The 26,508-nt window shown below is 35.8% G+C and overlaps 1 protein-coding gene across 1 annotated transcript in view; it reads right to left on the reverse strand.

The window, feature by feature from the left end:
* ARIH1 (ariadne RBR E3 ubiquitin protein ligase 1) overlaps window positions 1-26,508 on the reverse strand; it is a 124,837-nt gene that overhangs the window by 22,822 nt on the left and 75,507 nt on the right. The window contains exons 4-9 of the mRNA XM_045449160.1: window positions 20,347-20,439; window positions 19,804-19,859; window positions 7,067-7,133; window positions 5,168-5,274; window positions 3,154-3,196; window positions 2,570-2,641 (exon numbers count right to left, since the gene is read on the reverse strand). Of these exons, the coding sequence (XP_045305116.1) occupies window positions 2,570-2,641; window positions 3,154-3,196; window positions 5,168-5,274; window positions 7,067-7,133; window positions 19,804-19,859; window positions 20,347-20,439 (438 nt within the window). The remainder of the gene's footprint in view (window positions 1-2,569; window positions 2,642-3,153; window positions 3,197-5,167; window positions 5,275-7,066; window positions 7,134-19,803; window positions 19,860-20,346; window positions 20,440-26,508) is intronic.

A 26,508-nucleotide genomic window follows, 5' to 3' on the forward strand; every position in this document is an offset into this window, starting at 1 on the left:
ATCAAACTAATGCAGGGAAATAGAACCTTTACATCTTATTCATAGTTTTATTAAAATTAATGTTTGATTCTGTGGATTTTCCAAAAGGAAAAAAGCAGTAGACCTGCTGTAGGGTAATAACTTTAGCTCACTGGCAACCAAGAATATGACACAGACTTGGAAAAAGCCATGATCTCTGTAGCACAGTTGTAAATGGACCACAGTGAAAAGAATTTAAAACAAGGGTATTTGAGGGGCATTCGACTGGCTCAGTCAGTGGAGCATGAAACTCTTGATCTCTGGGTTGTGATTTCAAGCTCCCTATTGGGGGTAGAGTGTACTTAAAAATAACAACAAATAAATAAGTAAAACAAGTGTATTTGACAGAAGAAAGTTGGGAGACTCAGTAGCCACAAAAAGAATTTATCAGTTTTACCAATCCCACTGACCTTATTCTTAAGGCCAAATTGCTTGGGTTTGAATCCTGACTCTACCATTGCTACCTGTGTGATCTCAGACTAGTGTTTTTATTATTTTTCTCTTCCTTAGTTATTCATCTGACAAAGGAAAATAGGAATAGGATCACTATAACGATTATGAGTTAATGCATATAAAACAATGAGAGCAAACAGTATGTGGTATACAGGAGTACTCAATAATTATTTCTAGATGATATTGGAGAGTGTATTTACATGAACAAATGTTTTACCTCCTGTAAAACTAGTATTACTACGTGTATGGTTAAAAGTGCTTAATGTTTTAGTCCCCCATCCCCAATAAAACAAATCTTTTAATTGCATGATACATCTTTTTTTTAATCTTTTTTTTTTTTTAACATTTATTTATTTTTGAGAGAAAGAGAGAGACAGAGCATGAGCAGGGGAGGGAGAAAGGGAGAGAGAAAGGGAGACACAAAATCCAAAGTAGGCTCCAGGCTCTGAGCTGTCAGTACAGAGCCAGATGGGGGGCCTGAAGCCATGAACCACAAGATCATGACCTGAGACAAAGACCCTAAACAACTGAGCCACCCAGGGGCACCTAAACACTCCTTATTCTTCTAATTGTCCTGTGATTGAGTGATGGAAAGCTCTAACGCTGGTCAAGCAACTTAGTATTCATTAAGCATCATCTAAGACAATACTAAAAATGAATAGCCCATGAATAACCCTATAATCAAGGGCAAGCCACTTCCAATATAGATAGGCTATAAGGCTGAATTAAATAAAGACTGGCTATTTATACAATTTCTACTAAGAGATTGCTGGGTACACAGCTGGGATTCAAATGTATGCTTATTACTTAGTGCTAAAAAAGAAGGGTGTTCAAAACAACTTCCATTTGCAAGACAAAACATCTGTCTAGGGTTAAAGAACTGGTCCATGGTCATAAAGACATGAACAATCTTGAAACTAGTATCCTGAAACTAATATCATGAGCAATAATGTACCTTAAAAATAAAAACAAAAAACCAAGGGATACCCATATTATCCCCAAAATCTCTATTTCTAAAATTTTTTTTTTTTTCAACGTTTATTTATTTTTGGGACAGAGAGAGACAAAGCATGAACGGGGGAGGGGCAGAGAGAGAGGGAGACACAGAATCGGAAACAGGCTCCAGGCTCTGAGCCATCAGCCCATAGCCTGACGCGGGGCTCGAACTCACGGACCGCGAGATCGTGACCTGGCTGAAGTCGGACGCTTAACCGACTGCGCCACCCAGGCGCCCCCCAAAATCTCTATTTCTCAGGAGTCAAGTCTCTTAAATCATATTTTAGCAATTTAACATGTTAAAGATGTCAAACATGTTAAGTCCAGTGCAGCTACATAAAAAAAAGTTATTAGTCAGTTACTCTCAATACTGCTCTAAAGAATGACTCCGTAAGGAGGGGCACCTGGCTGGCTCAGTCAGTACAGCATGTGACTCTTGAACACAGGGTTTTGACTTCAAGCTCCACATTTGGTGTCAAGATTACTTAAAAATAAAATCTTAAAAAGAAAGAAAAAAAAAAACGACTCCTTAAAAGTTAAACCCTGGAATTTTTTTAAGGTTTATTTTATTTTTAGTAACCTCTAAACTCAACATGGGGCTTGAACTCACGACCCCAAGATCAAGAGTTGTGTGTTCTACTGACAGCCAGCCAAGCACACCAAACCCTGGGAGTTTTTAAAGGCAGAAATGTAAATTTGCCTAATAAAACCAGGCTAGGTGGAATAAACTCTATATACTAAAAGGCAGGTAATAACAATATAAAAAAGCATCATCAAACTCTCAGGTAGAAACACTGTCAGCTTCTTCTTCTATAGGAAACTGTGTCCTAATGGACAAAAATTTCCAAAGAAGAGTACTATACTGCAGTATAGTGCACAATAAAATAAACTCAAACACTAAAAATCGGCAATCATTCTGGAAAAACACAAACAACCAAAACCCAAATCCCCAAAACAACCAAAAAACCCCCAAATCTGAACTGAGGAAAAGGTAAAACAAGTTCCCGTCCCTAATTAGGAAACTTACTTGTTTTGCTAAAGCCAAGGCTCCTATGCTTATCACAGTTTCATTACCAAGAGTTTACTGAAGGGAAATACCAACCTTTGTGTTGGCTGCAATCCAGTTAGAGGTCTCACTGTCATCATCACACTTTTTAATCCATTTCTTTAACCACTGTTTGAAAACAACAACTGTTAGGGTACAACAGAAGACTTAAGAGAAAGGATAGCAAATTACTTCAACATTTAAATACAGTCAAGCTTACATTTAAAAGGCAAAGGACAAGATTATCACTGGAATTAATTCCTCTTAAACCAAGGGACTCTGGTAGTTCTCATATCCAGTGTATATAAAATCAACCAAAGGAGGATTTTCTCTGGCTGAAGCCAAGTGAGGAACCTAGAGCTTGATGAGAAGCCCAGCTCCAAGATGTATTATTCCCCTTCGTAAATTACAAAGTCTGCTCAGGGAGGTGCCTTAACCACTGTTAATCCTGATAATTATCAGGAGCTGACTTATTTGTAAGGAATGCTTTATGAATACTTGTGATGATCATTTGAAATAAAAAGGAAAAAAATACAATTTTCTATCTACAAATGGATAACAAAGTTGTGGGCCCCAGTTCATCAAGTCTTAGAACTGTTCTATTGTATTATTTAAAAAATGAAAATGCCAGACAAACTCACCTTACATTTAACAGGATCGTGCCAATTTTCTCCACAGTTAAAGCTGTTAAGTGATAGAAGAGTTAAAAGAATTAAGTCCTACCTACTGTAAGTCAGTACACAAACAAACCCATTTCATGCTTTATAGTTCCTCAGTGGTTTCACTGTTTTTAAAGACTAGCAAATACAAGAGCATGAGGCAAGTTCATATTATTCTACAGATTATTTAGAATTTAGCATTAGAACAGCATGTATTGTGGTGTGTGCGAGAAATGAAATGACTATAGCCGTGAAGACATGCTATGATGACAACTTCCTAAGAAAGGACTCTCTAGCCACCAAACTGTTAAGACAAAAAATTGAGTTTAGCGAGATCTGTATTTTTCTGATAGTTTTGAAAATGTATAGTTCCATGCTGTAAACATTCTTCAACTGAAACCAAATAATTTTCACTAATTTAAACTTAAATTTCAACCAATGCTTCATCAGTATATATTAAATCTCTTACTTCACACCCCAAATGAAGAATTATATAATTTAATCCTGATGCACAGTGAGCAAACAGGTCACATCTTTGCATGACACAAACAAATGAACCTCAGTCTTGTAGAGAGAAAGTTTACCAAGCAAGGTGTAAAACAAGAGTGTGGCTAAACACTCTCTAAGAACACATGAATTGTTCATGCCTTTCTGTTTTCTAGGCAAATGTGGTGTATACATTTGCTAAAATAAAGTATAAATTAAGAATAAATTCAAATGCTTATAAACTCCCCCCTCACCGCTGAATGGCTGATTTTTTCCAGGAATGCCAAAAATCCTTTGTAAATGAGAGGAACAAAGTGCTATCAATTTAAATGAAGTCAAATATAATGGTTACTTCTGGAAAAGAAGATGGCGAATGGGATGGAGAAGGGAACAAAGGAGTGTCAAATGAATCTGTCATTCATTTGACAGATTTTTTAACAAAAACAAAATACTTTGCTTAAAACTGGGTTGTAGCTACTAAGTATTCACTGCTGTTATTCTCTATATTTTGGTCTGTATACAAGATACTTCATACTAAAAATATGTTTTAAAATACATATGAAATCAGACTCCACGTCTTATTTATAGGGTAAACTCTACATTAGAATGTATATTTAATTTTTTTACCAAAATAGCATGTATTTCACACATATTTAATCTCTGTGAGGTTACCTGCTCTTTTTGGAAATATTTAGTATTAACGACGTATAAGTCTAACTCTATAGTTGCTTGCAGAGAAAAAGAAAAAAAGAATGGTATGGAATACCAATATAATGTCTATCTGCTAGCTCTTAGAGCTACTTGGTTTGATGGGTTTCTTGTTCCTAAAAGATCCACCAAGGAAATGGAAAATTATCTTAACTTTCTAACATGAATATGCTGTATTGGAAATTCTCTGTTAAGTCAAATCTAGAATTCAAAGACCAAAAGAGCATGCTATACACTCCAAGAACCAAGGTTACCAGGAAAGGTGGGGCCAGAGAAGCCACAGGAAAACTTTTGGTGAAAACGCACATGTAATCAAACATGTTTTATCTTTCCAAATTTATCAAGGCATATTTTCTTTCTAGAAGTAAGATTTAACTTGTCAGAGTAAAGGAAAAATAATCCTGTTTATTTTATTTCCTAAGAGATAACTAGAAAACAGAGCAAGAGCCATAATGGAACCAAATATACCCTGACAAAATAAATAGTCCATCAGAAATGAGACGAACTAAGTTCTTACCCCAGATCTACAAGTTTGCTCATATACTAGTTCCAGCAGAGCACACAAGAAAATGTGATTATAGCTGCTTCTTTTCCCATAAGAAAAAAGAGCAACTAGGAAAGAAAAAATTACTGAAGATGCGACCTTTTAATCTAATTCTTATTTAAAAGAAATATACACTATCTTAAATCAACATCACCCACCTCCCTCCCTGAGGTAAAAAAAAAAATTCTATTATTTTTCTACCAAGAATAAACAGAACAGCTATGTGTACTATTTCAATTTAGTAAATCACTTGCTTACCAAAACTGGCGCCCACATTTGCAGCGAACAGGTTTAGCATCAGGATATTGGACTTTAACAACATGGTGGCAATCTGGGGCAGGACACCACTTCAACAGTCGATTGCACTGAAACCCAAGTTAGAAAATAAAAAAAGATGGCAAATTAAATCACGATGTAAGATTTCCTAGCACAACAAGCAATTATTTACAATGCTTCCCTAGTGTGGGGGCCAAAGACAGGGATGATGACAGAAGCATATAAAAGCCTGCCTCCAATATTTAGTAGTCTTCTACAGTAATGCTCTTAGATACACAGTTTTTCCAAGATCTCTCAGAGACTTGGTTTTATAAAATACGCATAAAATATGGTTCTATCTTCAAAATCCTACCCACAAACTTTAAAATAATTACCCATTTGGGGCACCTGGGTGGCTCAGTCGGTTGAGCATCTGACTTCAGCTCAGGTCATGATCTCACGGTTCGTGAGTTCAAGCCCTGCATCAAGCTTTGTGCTGACAGCTCAGAGCCTAGAGCCTGCTTCGGATTCTCTGTCTCCTCCTCTCTCTGCCCCTCCCCTGCTCATGCTCTGTCTCTGCCTCTTAATAATAAATAAACGTTAAAAAAATTTTTTTTTAAATAATTACCCATTTCATTAAGAAACATTGATTTGTTTATGGTTCTACTTCAGGGTAATTTTCAAAGATGTAAGGAAACAAGATGAACTCCTACTCAGGGAAGGAGGGAAGGTATTTAAAGATTTTATTATTTTTTTAAGTAATCTCTATATCCAACATGGGGACTCGAACTCACAACCCCAAGATCAAGAGTTGCATACACTTGCATGACTGAGCCAGCCAGGGGCCTCTCCCCCTTTTTACTTATTATTTTTTTTTTAAAGTAATCTCCATGCCCTTCACGGGGTTCAAACTCACAACCCCGAGATCAAGAGTCGCATGCTCTATTGACAGGACCAGCAAAGTGCCCCAGGGAAGGTGTTCAGATGCTACAGAATATACATGTAATTTCTTTCTTTGACCATAAAAAAAGTCTTCTAAGAACAAAAGTCAGTTCCTAAACCATGGTAAAGATTGCATTTTAGTTCTTAAAAAAAAAAAAAAAAGTAAAACCTTTGGGTATTTTTTTTATCAGGAAACAAAACAGGGTTCAAGTAACACTCTACACCGGAATTCAAGTTTACTATTTAAAAAATATGTTATTCCTAAAATATGCTGTTTTCTAGAAGATCTGACCTTCAGTTTAATCCCTAAGTGAAATAAATATTACTATGTAGAACTAAGATACCAATTTACACTGATGATCTTATACAGAGGCTGGCAAACGTCTTCCATAAAGAGCCGGAGAGTAAAGATTTTTGTCTGGGAGGGTCAAAAAGGGCCTCTGTGCAACTACTCTATCTGCCACTGTGGCACTAAAGGAGTCATAGAACAAATGAGCTCATCCAAATAAATATTTACCAAAACAGGCAGGCCATAGTTTGCTGACCTGTTTCTGATAAAAGAAAGACATTTGATAAAAACAAGTAACTATAGCTCTCTTTATTAAAGTTTACTGGTAACCGGAGCTAAAACAAGCAGAGATATAGCAAGGTTAAACTGCCAGACATGATTAAACAAGTCATCATTAACAGTCAGCTACAATTTTTTGCTAGGGATAAAGGAAGAATACTGTAAAAATAATTTGGTCACCACAGCTCTAGATCTATGAAGAGACACCCACTTATTGGTCTGTCACACTCCTTTGAGAATACGGGTTAGGTATGCTTCATGAATGAAGTCCATAATCTAAATTTATGGTAAAGGTCTTTCTTACTATCAAGAGAATTTCATACAAGAAAAAATATTTTATTAACAAATAATTCCACTTATTTAAAAAGGTAACCTGAAGAGAAATCACTTACCTCTACAAAGCTATTTGTTATTAAATGTTGATACTTTAATTTAACTTTCGAATCTGTGATCAGGCGCCTGAGAACAAGAATAAAAATAGTTTATTAGGATGTTTTCAGCCAAGAGTATTTTTCCACATTTACAAAATAAAATTCCAATGCTGCAGCTCTAAAAACTACCCTAAACTGAATATACTCAAATGCATATAGACTATCAACAAATGTAACTGTAGAAATCAAGACAACAATCTCCAAGTTTCTGTAGTTTTATTTTGGTAGACCCCCGATTCCCATGTTTCCTATACACGAAAGTCCATTTTTACCCACTTTATTACAGTCTGATGACAGAGTAACTATTGCCAACTTTAGGCCCTTTTCAGAGTATTCTTACTCTGATATCTTGCCTTAGGACAGCAATTCTCAGCCAGCTTCCTTCAGACCCCTCCCAAAAATCAGTGTGTGAAATAAGAGATGCTGACAGGAATGTTAAGAAATGGATCCAGGTTTTGCTATATATAAATTTAAGGGCCTTCTTCTGAGATCTGTTAGTAATTTACCAGAAATGTTTACTGACTGCAACGTGGCTTCCATTATGCACCTAGAACACTTTATATATTCGTAACAATTTCTAGAACTCATAGTAACCCATCCTGAAACTTAAGTTTTATTAGTCTTAATGGTAAACATTCCCGTGTTTAAAGAAAACAGTTAAAACAGAAAGAGTTAACCACTGACAAAACCAGTAAAAACTATCAAACACAAACACAGTCTAACCTCATTAAATATTTTAAACAAACAAAAAGGTTTTGTATAATCTGGCCCCATCAAATTCTTGAGCTTCTATGGCACTGCTTGCCTTCCACAAGACCCCACCCTGTACTGTTCCTCTTTCAGCGTACTCCTGTCACATCTGTATTCTTTCAACAGAATTTGGTGAGTATTGGAACAGAATTCTGGTGAGTATTGCCCTTCTTCAGGGGCTTTTGCATACAGCTACCTCTCTTTAAAAGGAAAGAAGAATATCGTGGTGGGCTCTGAACTGGAACAGCCTAGCTTTGAATACTGTTTTACAACTTACTAGCTATGAAATGAGGGTAAGCTCTTTGACCTCTCCATTTCTCAGTTTACTCATCTGTGAAATGGATAGCAGAAATGAGGAGTTGTGAACTAGAACAGTGCCTGGCAAATAGTAAACACTCAATAAATATTAGATGCTATATTATTATTATTTTTTAACTCAGCTAAGAAATATTGTTACTCACAGAAAAAGGAGGCTTTTTCTGACAATTACCCACACCAGTTCCCTCTCAGCTCTCATGGCACCTAACACATACCCCCTTAATAAAATCTGTCATAATTTTTATTAAAAAGTTATCTGTATAATGTGTTTAATATCTGCCTTTATGCTCTCTTATCCCCAACCAAATAATAAACTCCATAAAAGGATCCCTTGTGTCTAGCACACTGCTTGGCCTACAGTAAGTGTTCAAGAAATTTTTTTTTTTTAATTTTTTTTTTTAATTTTTTTTTTTTCAACGTTTATTTATTTTGGGGACAGAGAGAGACAGAGCATGAACGGGGGAGGGGCAGAGAGAGAGGGAGACACAGAATCGGAAACAGGCTCCAGGCTCTGAGCCATCAGCCCAGAGCCCGACGCGGGGCTGGAACTCACGGACCGCGAGATCGTGACCTGGCTGAAGTCGGACGCTTAACCGACTGCGCCACCCAGGCGCCCCAAGAAATTTTTTTTTAAGTTTATTTATTTTAAGAGAGAGAGAGAGAAAGTACGAGTGGGGGAGAGGCAGAGAGAGAGGGAGAGAGAATCCCAAGCAGGCTCTGCACCATCAGCGCACAGCCCGACATGGGGCTTGAACTCACAAACCAAGAGATCATGACCTGAGCCAAAACCAAGAGTTAGACGCTTAAGTGATTGAGCCACCCAGGTACCCCAATAAATATTTTCTAAATGAGTAAACCTCCACATTTCAGAGATGCTAGAACTGAGGTCTAAAAATACTTAGTGTATTCGGTGATTCCTCAAAAGGCTAAACACAGAATTACCAAAGGACCCAGCAATTCTATTCCTAGGTATCCAAGAAAATTAAAAATGGGTGTTCAAATAAAAAACTTGCACACAAATCTTCAAATAAAAACACAAATGTTTTGAGGCACCTGGGTGGCTCAGTCAGTTGAGTGTCAAACTCTTGATTTCAGCTCAGGTCACAATCCCACACTCAGTGTGGACCCTGACTGCGATTCTGTTTCTCTCCCTCTGCCCCTTTACCCTATTTGCACATGCACTCTCTCTATCTCAAATTAAAAAACAAAAAAAACAAATGTTTCCACAGAAAATGGAAATAACCCGAATGTCCAAGAACTGATGAATGAAGAAACAAAATATGGAATATCCATACAATGGAATACTGTTTAGCCATAAAAAGGAATCAAGTACTAACACATTCTCCAACATGGGTGACATGGATGAACCTTGAAAACATTATGTTAAGTGCAAGAAGCCAGAAACAAAAGATCATATGCATTATGACATTTAAATGAAACCTCCAGAATAAGCAAATCTGTACAGACAGAAAACAGATATGTGATTGTCAGGTTCTAAGGGAAGGAGGGAATGAGGAGTGACTGTTTAATGAATATGGGAATTCTTTTAGGGGTGATGAAAATGTTCTAGAATTAGATAGTGATGATGGTTGCATGACATTATGAAAAGTATACTTTATTACTATTTAATGTTTATGTTTATTTTTTGAGAGAGACAGAGACACACACACACACACACACACACACAATCTGAAGCAGGCTTCAGGTCCCGAGCTGTCAGCACAGACCCCAACGCAGGGCTCGAACTCTCCAACCACGAGGTCATGACCTGAGTCTGACACTTAACTGCCTAAGTCACCCAAATGCTCCCCCCGTTTTTTAATGTTTACTAAATTGTATACTTTAAATAGCTAAAATGGTAAATATGTTATGTGAAATTTACATCAATTAAAAAAAAATAAGAATGAGATCCAAAGTCAGATGCCCTGATTTACCATTTTTAATTTCTATTATACCACAATGCTTCTCTGATGTGACAAACCCCAACAATTTTTTTTAAGTTTATTAATTTAGGGGGGAGCAGAGAGAGAGGGAGAGAGAGAGAATCCCAAGCAGGCTGTGATCTCAAGAACTGTGAGATCAGGACCTGAGCCAAAATCAAGAGTTAAGATGCTTAGTGGACTGAGCCACCTGGGCACCCCCAGTGATTTCTTATAACTGATCTAGCTTACCTGGTTAGAACAAAGGTCAGCCATAGTTACTAGGGCAAGGTTATCAGTTAGGTCTGTTATTAGGTTATAGTTTATCTTGTGATAAAGAAAAGTAAGAAAGTGATCTTGAGAAAGCACTCTCAAGAAGACAAGCATTATCCTGGCTATTAATAAGCTAACTCTCTTGGCAAAGACCTACTGCCATCACTTACGTTGGAAATAGTTATTATGCCAACTCTCATGGTGGAAGGCAACTCTTTATGAAGGTAAACATAATGACTTCTACTGATAGCCTACTATACATTCTAAGCACAGTGTCAGATGCATTTAAGTACCCTTAAGTTTTGGGATAATTCTGTTTTTACAAAAGAGATAAGTGGACAGCTATCCACAAGAATTTTTTTTTTTTTTTTTTTTTAGTGTGCCAAGTAGTAAACCATGCCTTCTGCTTATATAGCACGATGAGTAAATCAACATTATGCTTCAATTCAGGATTAGTGATAAAATATTTTTCTATAATATGGGTTTTTTCCCCTGACAGACATACCAATTATAGACAAGTATAAAGAAGGAAATAAAAATCACCTGTAACTCTATCACTCAAGAGGAATAACCACTTGACATTTTAATAATCTGGACTTTTTACTCTTTTTTTTGGTAAATGTATGATATGTAATTTTAAACAGAATGTACTACATATAATAATTTTATACCTTTGCTTCTTCACTAAGATTATAGGCATTTTCCAAAACATTAAAATAATCCACAAATCATTTTTTTTATAAAAACTTGAAGTTAGGTACTCCCCCCAACCAAACCTTTTTTAATGACTATATTACACTCCATCTTCCTCTACTGTTGGACATTTGGATTGGTAGGGTTATGATAATGTGACTAACATCTTTACAATAAATCTGTTCAATTTCTGGTCGTTAAAAATAAATATAAGATTTACTATAATCTCTGGCTCATCTCTTCCTCTTATACTCCAGTATCTGACTTTACCTTTACAATACATTTAAAATCCAACTATTTCTCATTACTTCCTCTGCTCCCATCGTGGATCACACTACCATCATCTCTCACCCAGACTGCTACAAGAGTCTCCCAATTTCCCTGCTCCTACTTAGTCTCTTTTTCATGCCAACAGTAGGAACAACCCTCTCTGACCACATCACTCCTCTGCTCAGAATCCTCATGGCTCTATCTCAGAATAAAAGCCAACGATCTTATAATGATCTATAAAGCCCTACACAATCAGCCTCATGCACCCGTCCCACACTCTTCTGTGCCTCCTTTCAATCTATTAAGTTTACATTTACAGTTCAAAAATATTTTCAAAAGTTTAAATAATAATCAGTAATTTACTGTCTATATACTTTGCCTTTTGAACTACCAAAATTTGATAACTTATTTCATTTTGCATTTCAATGAGACTAGGAAATTATTTCAGTACGAACTTGAGCTCTGATCCCTTAAGCATGTATTTTAAAATAGATAGTATTCTATAGCTTTTGTATGAAATTTCCTACTTTAGAATACTAAAATGCTTTTCTCTTTCACTGTAGGGAAATAATGGGAGGCATTAAATTTATTCAACTATGAGACACACAACTCTAAAGCCATGTTATCAAAGCATTTTCCATAATGTCTCTGTGGACTATCTTAAAAACAGATACAACTTTGGGGTTAAAAAAATATTTAAGTAGCAATAATTATAAATGAGGGAAAATGATGAGTTAGATGCCATTAAAATGGAAACTTTGTTCACCAAAAATCATTGAGAGAAAAGAGAAGCTACACATAAGGGAAAGTAGGTGTAATACATATATATCTAACAACAGACCCATATCAGAATATTTAAAGAATTCTTACAAAGGTACAAACAAAGTAACAAAATTTGAGGTTACTTGAATGGGTACTTTATTAAAAAAAAAAAAAAAAAAGATATACAAATACTTTGGAAAACTCCCTGGAAGTTACATATTAAAGTTAAAACCTTACTCCTGAGTATATACTCAAGAGAAATCAGTGCAGGTGCACCTAGCTGGCTCAGTTGGTTGAGCATCCAACTCTGGGTTTCAGCTCAGGTCATGATCTCACAATTTTGTGAGTTCAAGCCCCACACTGGGCTCCATGCTGATGGCACAGAGCCTGCTTGGGATTCGGTCTCTCTCCCTTCCTCTCTGCCCCTCTCCTGCTCACACTGTCTGTCTCTCTCAAAATAAATAAATTAATTTAAAAAATCAGTGCATGTTCACCAAAACACACATGTAAGAATATTCTTTGTAACCTTTTCACAATAGTCAAAACCAAGCAAACAAACCAAAAAACTCCAAATGTCTATCATCATCCTAAGAATGAAATTACTATCTATCTTTAGTAATAACAAAAAAAAAACCAAACAAACCTAAAAATATATAGATATGTTGAATACATATCTCAAAGACATTATGTTAAATGAAACAGATACACACTCACAAGAACAATACATGCTACATGATCCCATTTAAAAGAGGCTCAAGGGGCACCTAGGTGGCTCAGTCGGTTAAACATCCAACTTTGGCACAGGTCACGATCTCATGGCTTGTGCGCTGGAGCCCCTTGTCAGGCTCTGTGCTGACAACTCAGAGCCTGGAGCCTGCTTCAGATTCCGTGTCTCCCTCTCTCTCTGCCCCTCTCCCCTACCCCTCCCTCCCTCCCTCCCTCTCTCTCTCTCTCTTTCAAAAATAAATTAAACATTAAAAAAATTTTTTTAAAGAGGCTCAAGAACAGGAAAAACTAACTGATGGTCACAAAAATCATGACCGGGAACAAGGCTGAGATAGATACTGTCTGGTAAGGGGCACAAGAATGAACATTCTGGGTACCTCTATCTTGTTTGGGTAGTTAATAAAACACACATACTTTTAAAGTTAATGTACTTTACATATTTTAGTCAATATACTTTAGAACTTACTAAAGTAAAATAGAAAGCAACATATAGCAAACTCAGCCTACTGTACTTTTCCTCTGTAAAAGATGAGATGCTTATTGTACTAAGATTAACACGTATCATTGTTTAGTTTTTCTCCTTCCTCAGGTAGTTCAAACTGTATGACTTCACTTAAGGGTCTAGACAGGTTCACAACTGTATTTGTGACCTTTAAGAAACTATTAGAATATAAAAATTAACCATCTGACTTTGATGTCTGGATATTCTTCCTGGAGAAGCATGACTTAGAGGATTACATTTACTTCTTTCTGGATCCATTCAACTACTTGGTTTTAAGTAATATTTACATAGCTGTAATATTAGAAAAGTACTGGTTTATTTTCTGAATAAACTTGTTGGCAAAATATGAAAGAATCTGTCCCAGAAAAGAAAAAATAACTATAAAGTTGGCAATATAAAGTAATTACATGTCTAACAGAAATTAGGAGGTGAAAGAGATAAAGGCGAAAGTGCAGAGGCATCAATTTCCTAACCTTATGTAATATGGAGTTAAGATCTAGCGCTTACAGTTGATGGAACAGGAAATAATTGCAAAACAGCACTTAAATTATACTATCTAATTTAAAACAACTCATTTCCCAAAAGAAAATTTTCTGCTCTTTTCAGACAGATGGGAAATTAGCCAATAGAGGTAGGCATTATCCATACCATGATCCTAAAATTCATTTTTAAAAAAATCTTATGTATCAGTTAAAGCTTAAAGTAAAAGCATTTGGCATAATTTTGCTAGAAGTGAATAGCAATGAGTTTCTGTCACCACTTCTGCTTGTCTGTTTCTAAAACCTCCATATATAAAAATAAATCATAAAATTTTTTAGTGATATCTTAGGATGCTGAATTAGAACATCACATTCCAGATGTGTGTTAGCACTATTAATTATTACTCAAGATGAGACTAAATAGTATTACTTAAAGGTGTTTTTTTTTTTTTTTTAAGTTTATTTTGAGAGAAAGTGTGCATGCGAGTAGGGGAAGGGTAGAGAGAGAGAGAGAGAGAGAGCGCGCGAATCCCAAGCAGCTGCCTAGAGTCTGAACCGCGCCAAAATCAAGAGTCGGATGCTTACTTGACTGAGCCACCCAGGTGCCCCTACTTGAAGGTATTTAAAGACTTAATAGATACAAGTTTACCTTTACCACCCCTAAGATGAATAGAGAAACTGCACACAGAAAAGAAACGTAGGCCCTAAACAACTATATTAAAAAACAACAACAAAAAAACCCCACAAGTGCTAAGATGAATAGAAACAGATGAGTATTTATTTGGTCTCAAGTGGTAAATAATTTAGAGAAGTAACTTACATTAATCTCATGAAAACATCAAGGACAAATCCTGGGACAAAGAAAAATTCTCAGAGTATACTGTTACCCTCCTGACTGTGGAAGTATAACTATATGAGGCCATTGTATAACAGAGACCCACTTAGCCAAACAGCCTTGATGGTATCCTATCACAAATCCATGACTAAAGGCTAAAATGATGACACGTGCTTATAAGTGCAAGAGAGAAAAATACACCTCCAGTTACGGATTCAAAGATACATGCCTATTATATACACACTGCTGTGGAATAAAAAATTGAATCTTGGGGCGCCTGGGTGGCGCAGTCGGTTAAGCGTCCGACTTCAGCCAGGTCACGATCTCGCGGTCCGTGAGTTCGAGCCCCGCGTCAGGCTCTGGGCTGATGGCTCAGAGCCTAGAGCCTGTTTCCGATTCTGTGTCTCCCTCTCTCTCTGCCCCTCCCCCGTTCATGCTCTGTCTCTCTCTGTCCCAAAAATAAATAAACGTTGAAAAAAAAAAATTAAAAAAAAAAATTGAATCTACTAAGTAACTAGTTTTAATTATTAATTTAAGATCACCTCCTGAATGGAAACAAGCATTTAGTGAACACAAATAGTGGACCTGGAATCATACAGTTTATAGTCTAAGAAAGAATATAGATATGAACATAGGCAATTACAAAAATGTATATTAAGGAAAATATGGGGGAGTTAAGGAACACGTAGGATATTTGCCCAAACCAAAATGCAAATCAGTAAGCTGAGACCTGAAGGAGACTAAGAGGATGAACGGTTAACAGAACTAAAGAGCAAAACAGTAGAGTACTGCGTATCAGTCAAGAGACATTAGAGAAAAACTAAAAGTCAAACTAAACCAAATGCAAATAAAATGCACAGTACTTTCAAGACGCCAAGTTCCACACCACTAGAAAAGAGAATGTGAGAAAAGGCAAGGCAAAGATGAAGCTGCACAGGTAAGCAATACAGAATGGAAATAACGAATTGAAAAGTGATGATATAGTATAAGAAAATCACTGAGGAACCAGTCACAGATTCCCAGCTAAGAGAAGATGATAGCCTGTATCAGGTCAATGTCAGTAGGAACTGAGGGAAATTGATGGATTTAAGACTAACTGCAATGTAGGAATGAATTTGGTGTAAGGAACACTCTAGGAAATATGGAAGAAAAATGAATCAGGGATATGATCAAGATTCTAATTTAGGCAAGTCTTTTACACCTAGTGGTACCATTCTTTGATACTAAGCAGCCAGAAGAATGAGTTTGGTGGCGGTGGCGGTGGCAGTGGTGGTGGTAGGGGAGTTGGAGAAGGTAAAGCCTGAGGAATATACATATGAACATGCCTGATAGGTAGTGGAATATGTGCGTCCTCAAAAGATAGAGCTGACCTGGACATATAAATCTGGGAATTTCCAATGTATGACCAAGGAGAGTGTATAAAGTATGAAGAAACCCAGAAACCCAAAGAGCAATATTTTAGAAGAGGCAGAAAAAGATGATTTTGCCAAGTCAATTAGAGTAGATGTGGAGTAGGCCTAGGTTGGTAGCCTTAGGAGTTGGTGCTGGAGTAAAGGGGATTTTACTGGAAATGAGTACAACAGGAAAATGAGAGGCTATGGCAGTATGCTGATGTATGCTTAAGTTCTCAAACTACACTAGGAGAGCTTGTTCAGATTGCGGGGGCCCCATCCCCAGAGGTAAGTCTGGATCTGGGCCTGAGAATGTGCATTTTTAGCAAGTTCCTAGGTGATGCTGATGCTGCTGGTTGGGGGGATTGCACTATGAGAACCACAGGGTCAGGGTATAGAATAACAGACTATACGTAGAGACACTGAAATCACACTGATGACAGCAAACTTTGGGAGAAAGACAGTGAGTAAGTTGTGAATACTATGAATAATTAAGTGGGTGCGACCAAGAAGTCAAGCAAATAAAAGTAGAAAGGACTACAACATAGCTGAGTAACACAAGACTCAAGGTCTATATGGATTTTAAACTGAAGTAGAGACCAATCTGAATATAACATCTGAAGCTAAGGGGGACAATAACTTCACTTCCTGACCATGAGGCACACATGGGGGGGGGGGGGGGGGGCGGGGGGGGGGGACGGAATGCTAGCTTCAACTTGAGAAGTTTATATGAGAATGTGTCTTCAAGAAAGAATCTAGTTTCAGGTTCAATTCAAGTTCTAAATGAGATGAATTCAGATTAAACTATTTTTTTAACCTATCAAATTGGAAATTTAAAAATGATAATACCATGACTGTGAAGGATTCTATTTCTTTCATACTAAGAGAAAAATTATTAAGCATATTTCATTTATTATTTAAGATTAAACACTTAAACACGTTCTCTCATTTAATTAAAATAATCTTAAATTCTACAATATTTATTTCTAAGAAAGAAAATGGAATTATATACCAACAGTATACAACTGTATAAGGTGAACAATAAAAATCCCTCTTCCTAATCCCCAAACCCCTAGCTGATATCGCTATTAACATGCTCTTCTAAGTATTCTCCAAGCTGTCCTTTTTTTATAGTTTATTTTGAGAGGGGAAGGACAAAGAGATAGGGAGAGAATCCCAAACAGGCTTTATGTTATCAGGAGCCCGACGCAGGAATTCATTGCTGAATTCCCTTAAGCTAAAGACAGAGCAAATCTTAAAAAGTAGCAAATAGGGAACAATATGATTAACAGCTGACTTATTAGAAACAATGGAGGCAAGAAGGCAGTAGAATGACATATTCAAAATGATACTATTGCATGAAAGGGCAAAGAGTATATACATTTGTAGAAATTGCCAAATTGCATTACAAAAAGGTTGCAACAGCCTACATTCTCTACGGTAGTATACTCTCACTCACATTACGTATTACCAAATTCTTTAATCCTTACCAATCCGAAATGTAAAAACAAAAACCACAACTTTTTAAAACTAGGGCATCAAATTTTGATTTACATTTATGTAACTAGGCATGATGATAGCTATTATTTATTAGCATTAAAATTTCTTTCATTGTGAACTGTTTTCCATAGGATTATCATCTTCTTGATTTATAAGAGTCCTTGTGATATTAGCCACATTGTTTTATGTGTTGAAAATATTTATTCCATTCCCCTCTAAAAAAAAATGTCACAAAATTTCATAAATTCATGGTCACATCTCCCTGCCCAAATGCCTCCCCACTCTAAACCATCCTTCACTATACTAAAATTGTATTTCTTTCTTTTTTTTTTTTTTTTTCCCTAAGTTTATTTATTTTTAGTAACCTCTATACCCAACCTGGGCCTCGAACTCAACCCCCATTCCAACTGAGCCAGCCAGGTGCTTCCTCAATACATTTCTAAAAATGTAAATCTTGTTATCAGAGTCTTAACAATCTTCTATGAGTTTTGTCATAGTTTTTATCCTCATCTCTAACAATCTACTACTCTCTAGCCACCACAGAATACTTAATAGAGAAGTTCATGAACTATTTTTTAAAATATTGGTATTTTTTCTTTAACCCCCATTACCCTCCACTCCCTCAATCGACATTTTTACCCCATTTATATTACTTCTTAAGACTTCCTAATCTCTTCAGGTGGAATAATTTGCTTCTAACTGTACTTTATAAATGCCTTTATATATAAAACTTATACTCTGCATTTTATCACTATGATCCTACTGGGCAAAGGAAATGCACCTTAAAAAAAAGTTTTAAGTTATTTATTTGAGACAGGGAGCAAGCGAGCAGGGGAGAGGCAGAGAGAGAGACAATCCCAAGCAGGCTCCATGCACAGGGGTCTGATGTGGGGCTCGATCTCACGACCATGAGATCATGATCTGAGCCAAAAACCAAGAGTCAGATGGACACTTAACCAACTAAGCCACCCAGGTGATCCGGGAAGGAAATGTATCTTAATGCTCCCAGTAAATGTTTGTGGAAGAGATAAGAGATACAGTGACCTATACTGATGAAATGTATTGCTGAAGCTGATGTATTGATGAAAAATTACAAATCAGAAAGTATCAGGGGACAAGATAAAGACAACTGGAAGGATGGTGATACCTCAAGATGATATATAACTGATTTTTGCTAGCTTAAAACAGTAAGGTAAAAATTCAATTCAAGATAGAGGCAGTATTAACACAGAGCTGACAACAAGCAACAGTACCTGTGTTTTAGTAAACCAAAGTAGGTTGAGGTTAATAAAGTAGAACCAGTGAGCTTTATAAACTGCTGGCTAAGTCAATTTAAGGCTTTATTAGACAGCTTAAGAAATTTGCTCATTAAAGTCCATGGCTGCTTTTACTTTTATTACCTTCAAATCCCAAAGTTTAAACACAAACCTACCTTTCTATATAGGCAATTATCCACTACTAACTACATAATTTTTTGCAAGACAGTTCAGGCCCTCAATCTGTTAACCTTCCTAAAGTGAAGTCAATTAAGTAGCCTCAGGTTATGTAATAACACAGACTCAGGATTCTACCCCAGGTTCAGGACTAAAAACTATACTTGTTTCTTTAAGTTTATTTCTCCCTTCAAAAAGAGAACCTTTCACAAGAAGAGTTAGCCAACAACCTCCAAATGCAGCACCTTTGGGAGCAGTGTTCCAAATGAGGCCACATTCTCCCTGGGTAGCTCCCAGTGAATGACAGAGCCTGGAAGGGGACCGGGGCTCAGCCATTTCTTCTTCCTGAAGTGTTCATGTATGGGCAATCTATGTGGTAGAATTCCCCACAGGGCTGCTACAGACTCTCACACCTGCCCCACAGTCTGAGTCTCTTCCTACCAAATCCTTCTTCCTTCTTTTTCTCTTTTAATAAGTGTCATACCAACATTAAAGTGTGTCCACTCCTGTTCCTCTTTAACCTGCACAAATACTATATCACAACAAATCCCCTTCCCTGTTACCTCCATCTTGGCAGAGGACCTCAATGGACATATCCTATTTTCCAACTCCAAGGTTTACTGAAATGCAGCTATCACATATTGCCTAGTATTCTGCCATATATTTACAAGAATAGTGTCTGGGCATTTACCCAAGTTAGAAATGAGCTTTTCTACTACGAAGGAATGTGGATTAGAAAGTCTCTTCAGACTAAAAATTTCACCTCCTTTGAGGTTTGAGCAAAAAAATAATTTGGTTTAACCAACTAACCAATATTCAACATGCAATATCTATCAGAAATACTTACATAACTGTGTTGTCATCCACTAAGATATCACAACCATGAGCAGGGCACGAAATGGTCTGAAAAAGATTGAAATTTAAACTATGTCTTCATTCAACAAATATTTACTGAATGCTTACCATCGCCAGGCACTAGGTTGAGAATACCTTAACTTTTATAGGATCTTAATTGTTTCCTTTCCATTAAAGGAAATGTATGTGTGTATTTATCACCATAATGTAACTAGAACTGCTGACCTGAATAATTGGTTTTTCAATATAAAACTTGAAAGGCACAAGCAAGAGACCTGACAAAATTGCTCAACAAGTTCAGCCTGACATATACACATATTAATGCCGCGGAGAAAACATACCTGGACTGTACCTTTAAATGGATTGCCACATTATAAATAGGAAAAAAAAAGCCTCAATTATCTTTTATCTCAATATAGAAAGTAGTTCCTCATGCAATTCATAATCCAGAATGCTTCACCTGTTCATATTTGTGCAAGAGTCTAAACACTGTAGAAAATTCAACAAAAAATGAAAATCAAATTGACATCTTTACCTGTCCCATGCCTTCCTCCATTATTTTGGTAGTTAAATATTCGCTCCAGCACTGCATACAAAACTTATGTCCACATTCAAGGCCAGTGAAATACTGCAACAAAAATAATACATGCACTTTTAAAAGATATTGCCAGAAAAATCACTATACATAGTGACCCAATAAGGCTCTATTAGGTCACATTTCTCATACTGGCTAAAATTTTCCATTTGACAAGACTAGACAAACTCCTAAAATAAAATAAACTCCTAAAATAAAACTAAAATCTAGACATGCAAATACATTTAACACAAAATAATTAATGAGAAATGCATCTATAGTCGATAATTGTAATTTTTAGGAAAGGCAGACAAGTTTGTACTAAATATAAGAATATATCATGTACCAATAAGCATATGAAAACATGCTCAAAATCCACAGCCATCAGACACTACTTAACACCCACTAAAACAGCTGTATTCAAGAAGACACATAATAACAAGTGTTGGCAAGGATGTGGAGAAATCAGAATCTTCATACACTGCTGGTGAGAATGTAAAATGGTGCAGGAACTTTGGAAAACACTGTGGCAGTTTCTCAAATAATTAAACACAGAGTTACTCATGACCCAGCAATTCCACCCCTAGGTATATAGCCAGAAGAACTGAAAACATAGCTCCACACAAAACTTGTATACAAATATTCAGACCAGGATTTTCACAGTAGCCCCAAGTTGACACAACCCTAATGTCCATCAATTGCCGAATGGATAAACAAAATGTGGAATATCCATTTGAAAGAATATTATCCAAGCATAAAAAGGACTGAAGTACTGATATATGGTATAATGCACATGAGACTGAAAACATTATGCCGAATAAAAAGAAGCTAGCCACTAAAGACCACATACTGTTTGATTCGCATGTATGCAAAAGGTCCAGAATAGGCAAATTCACAGAGTAGATCAGTGGTTGCCAAGGGTTGGGTGGCAGGCGGCAGGGAGGGAAGTGACTGTAAAAGGATATGAGATTTCTTTTCAGGGTGATGAAAATATTCTAAAGTTTACTGTGATAGTGACTGCAACAACTCTGCAACTATACTAAAAAGCACTTAAAAATTTTTTTTTCTTTACTGTTTGTTTATTTTTGAGACAGAGAGAGACAGAGCATGAGTGGGGAGGGGCAGAGAGAGAGGGAGACACAGAATCCAAAGCAGGCTCCAGGCTCTGAGCTGTCAGCACAGAGCCTGATGCGGGGCTTGAAGTCGTCTATTGCAAAATCATGACCTGAGCCACCCAGGCACCCCTAAAAATCACTTTAAATAAGTGAACTGTATCATATGTGAGTTATTATCTCAAAACTGTTACCAAAAATTTCACACAAATATAGGACTTCATAGAGTTGCATGGAATGTTGCTTACCAAGATAATCAAAATCTTATGGAAACCAGAAAGATTATTCAGATAGCTACGAATAATAGTAACATTTTGGTCTAATCTTGTATTACTTACATGAGTTGAAATACTATTAATTTGAGGGATGGTTATAAGAAGTATATTATTTTCTATAATGGAATATTAAGCAAGTACTTTAGTAAGTGTCTTTAGGACAGTATTGTAAAAAGACAAATGGTCACTAAGAATATGTTATAATATTTACTTGAAATTATTTTTAAGTGAATAGGTAATATAGGCTCATGGTCAAAAACAATTATTTAACAGTATGAATTTATGTTGAAAATAAGTCTCCTTTTTTCTTATACTTTTCCTCTACTTCTCTACCTAAAAGTAATGACTATTACCATTATTTTACATATTCTTTCAGAGATGTTCTAATGTACACAGGTATACACACACACACAAAGAGTAACACACACTCTCTTCTGCATCTTGGTTTATTATTAATAGGTTTCTTATGTGGTTCTACATTAGTACACGTGGGTCCACCTCTTTCTACATTCTGTATGAAGGTACCATAATTTATTTAAACAGTCCACAATTAAAGGACATTTAGACCTTCTTTTTTTTTTTTGCCGCCATGCTAATGCATTGGCTATATATATATACACACATACACACACACACATACACACATCATTGTGATCATGCAAATTCACCTTGGGACAAATTTTTACAAGTGACATTATAAAAGGTACACATTTACACTTTAATAGATTATTACCACACTTCATTCAAAGAGGTTGTAGCAATTTATACTGTTCAAGAGAACCTGGTTTTACAATACCCATGTCAACATAGTATCAAATTCCCTGATCTCTGCAAATCTGACAGGTGAAAATGAATTATCTTCATCAATTTTTATTTTATTTTATTATGAGTGAAGTTTAAGCATTTGAAAAAAGATTTAAGGCTCTATATCTCTTTTTCTGTGCACTCTCGTCACCTATTTTTCCCATTTTTTCCACTGGGCCCCCCCCCCTTAATGATTTAGTGGGGATTTTCACCTACTTAGAAAATTGACCATTTATAGGTGTGGCAAATATTTTTCAGTTTCGAATCTGAATGTTCCCGTTTTGTTGTCATGCAGAAGCTCTCTACTTATTGATATGCAGCAAAGTGTATTACTTTTACCATTTCTGGCTTCTAAACCAATTAACTTTAATATAAGGAGTTAGGAAGAAATTTAAGATTCTACTCCAGATACCAACCAAGTTGTTCCAATGCCATTTTCTGAATCCACCTGATTTGAAATGCCCCCTTTTATAATACACCAAATTCTCACACATATTTGACTCTATCTTGTTCCACTGCACTGACTATTCTTATATTAGGTAGGACTAGTTCCTCCCTGTCCCCATCAATCTAGTTGTTATTTTTTTCTCAATATTTTACTATTATTCTATTTTTCCAGACACTCAAGTCATCTTTTTATCTCTGTTAGTATTTCAAGTTTTCTTCATAATAGAGCTTTCACATTTGTTGCCAAGTTTACTTCTAGCTCTTTTATTCTTTTTGTGGCTCACATAATATTTTGAATTCCATTCCATTTTCTAATTAGCTGTTATTTGAAAAGTGCTCATGAAATTTCTGATGTTGCTTATGACATAAGATAACAATAGTCAGGATGCAAAATTCTACACTACGGCATATCAACTATATAAAGAATGCCCAGAAGCAGACATGGGGGGAAAAAAAATCTATCAGTGTCCTAAAAGACAGAAAATATTTACCCAGTTTAAAATACAGTGCTATTCTGACTGACAATTATTCTGACTCATTCACAGAGGAAGTGAAGGTAAATATTTTGGAAATCAGTATTCTCATACATTAAAAAAAAAAAATCTGGAAACAAAAGAATCTATTCTCATTACTCCCCACTGCTAAAGGAGATCTGGCACTAATTTGTTGCCTGATCACTAATGGAGAGCATATGATTTTCAAGGCTACAATGAGAAGGAGCATTCTATAAAGGACAAATATAGCAGAGTAAAAGATCAACAATTCTAAAATTATATTCATAACTTAAAAGTTATATTCATAACTTAAAAACACATATACAGATAAAAAAAAATATAGCAGAGTAAAAGATCAACAATTCTAAAATTATATTCATAACATAAAAGTTATATTCATAACTTAAAAACACATATGCATCCTCATATGTTTTCTTTTTTCAAATAAGAATCCTTTAGAATGAGAGACTGAAGGTCACAATGGTTACTAAGTGATCACTGCAAGTAACATCTCTACCTTTGAAACTTCTGGACCAGGGATCATTATAAGATATAAAGAAAGCTTTTTATTCTTTAAAGGCTTCTTTTCAATATATATTTTTTTATTAGATACTAAACATTTTAATTAGATGCTAAACAATGCTAAACAAGATAAATTAGAAAATAAATCACACACACGTCTAAAGATAAAACAAAAACTAACCTGTGGTATAAACGCATTTATTGTGCTCAAGAGCAGTGTCATCATTATGGATATATCTGAGTATCATCATTCTGTTGCATTTCCCTTTCCCTCCTCCTACTTTCACGTATCTCTATTCCTTTACTATCTCGTGCTTATTATCTACTTGGGTCCCTCAACCTTTCCCTGACTCAAAGGATCTTATCAAACTTATCCCTGTGTATATCATAAATAAATCTGACTCAGAATACACTAAATACACATGAAATATTATGTAAAACAAATTAATGGTCCCTTAAAAAAGAACTGAAAGATTAAACACTCTTAAAGGGTTTATTTATCCCTGCCATTTTACATACTTGGCAACTAATGTCAAACAGCAGTAAGTACATTAAGAATTATCTTTCCTCCATCAGAAGTTGGACAAATAATCTCTAAAGTTAAAGCCATTATGTTTACAAAAACTGAATAATCAGGGCATCAGTTCCCTCATCTATAAAATGGAATCAGTTAAAAAGGAATACAGGGTTGGACTTAGATCAGATGTTTTCGGTGTTCCCAGCACAAAGATTCAGAGTGAGGGGGTAAGGGATGAGAGAGTGGACTATCCTTATAATCTTCAAAATTACCTTTAACATATCTGATTCTTAGAATATACAAATTATTTACTTAAAAATGAGATATCATAGCTCAAAGTATACTTCCTAGTAGAGTGGGAGAGTTAATAAAAATAGATCTTACGCTCTAATTCAAAGCAACATTATTATAAAGTGAATGTTGCCAGAGCTAAGAAACCCCTGAATTGGCCCCAACACAAGGGGTTGGGGGATGGGGGAATTTATGAATTTTAAAGTGCCTGTGAGTCTCTGGAAACCGTTTTTAAAGGAGAGATCACCCACGATAGTTACTCCAAAGTGCTATAACCTACGCAACCAAAGCATTTGTTTAAAAAATTTGTTTGCATATGGCACTATAAAGCTAAAGTTGCTTTCTGGAAGGATAAAGGTATTGAAGAAATATACTAAATAAAAGGCAAGTATCAGTGTTTGAAGACAGCAGTGGAAATTGAAACATGGGAGTTGTACAACAGAGGTAAAAAAAAAAAAAAATCATCCAATTAAAGCTTTAATGGAGTCTCAGGTGACATTTACTTGCAAAACTGAAAAGGTTAAAATTATCTTTCTATATTAGTCTAAATATTATGGAAAAAAAAGTCCTACTTTTATTACACTGTATTTTTCATAATGCTTGGCACAGTTTCCATAACAATCTTTAACTTACTTTCCAAACCATGTTGCGGTTTGCTTTTTTGTCCTATCACTTCCGTAGCCAGACTTCCTTTAAAGAGCAATTTGTTCATATTTATTGCCTCTACTTCCTTTCCCACCTTCAAATCAATGACTCTTCAGGTCATGCAGTATGGTTTTCCATCCTACCACAACACTTAAATTTAACTTTCCAGTATCATCAGTAAACTTCATGTTGTTAATTCCAAAGTCACTCTTCAATTCTTTTCTCTGAAGATTTTAGCAATGTTTCTTACAAGTACACTCTCTTCCTTTGGCTTCTGTATTGCCACATTTTGATGGCTCACCTAACTATCACACTTCCAGAGGTTATTTCAGAGGTCAATTTCAGTGGGCAATTCTCCCTTATCTAAAACTGGGTTAGGTGTCTCTCTCCAACATGTTCCCACAGTATCATGTCCTACTAAAGTGCTTACCATTCTTTCTGAATATGTCATTTTACTTTTCTATTTAGCTAACCTATAAATTACATGAGGCAGGCATTATGCCTTGATTCTCCATTGTGTTTCTAACACTTAGAATAGTGCCTCGTGTGTTGAAAAAAATGAGTAAGTAAATAGCAGGCCTTCTAGTTACAAGTGTAAGCAAAATTTACCATGCAAATCTCCAGTCATGGTTTTTATTCTAATTTGTTGAGACAGTTAGACAATACCAAGGGCACTGAGAAAGTTATAGGGGATATCTGTAAGCAGCTAGTTTCAGTACTCAAATTACATTTAAGATTTAAACTACAGAAGATCTGGTTATACAGAGCAGGAAGAGAAATGCCAGGAAATAAGGAAACCCTGAATGATCTGGGACAAATTCCTTGGGTTTCAGTATTATTTCACAGAAACTTTTATGAACCATACAAATGTCAACTGGTAAAGAGAATCTGTTAGAGACCAATAATAAAATGGTCAAAACATGAATTTAATGTATTTTTAATATTAATGTTGTTTGTTTTTTTAAATGCTCAAATTAAGATTGTGATTTAAAGAAGGAAATTATACAATCCTCAGA

This window comes from Leopardus geoffroyi, chromosome B3 (genome assembly GCF_018350155.1).
Source record: "Leopardus geoffroyi isolate Oge1 chromosome B3, O.geoffroyi_Oge1_pat1.0, whole genome shotgun sequence".
In the NCBI taxonomy this organism is placed as follows: Eukaryota; Metazoa; Chordata; class Mammalia; order Carnivora; family Felidae; genus Leopardus; species Leopardus geoffroyi.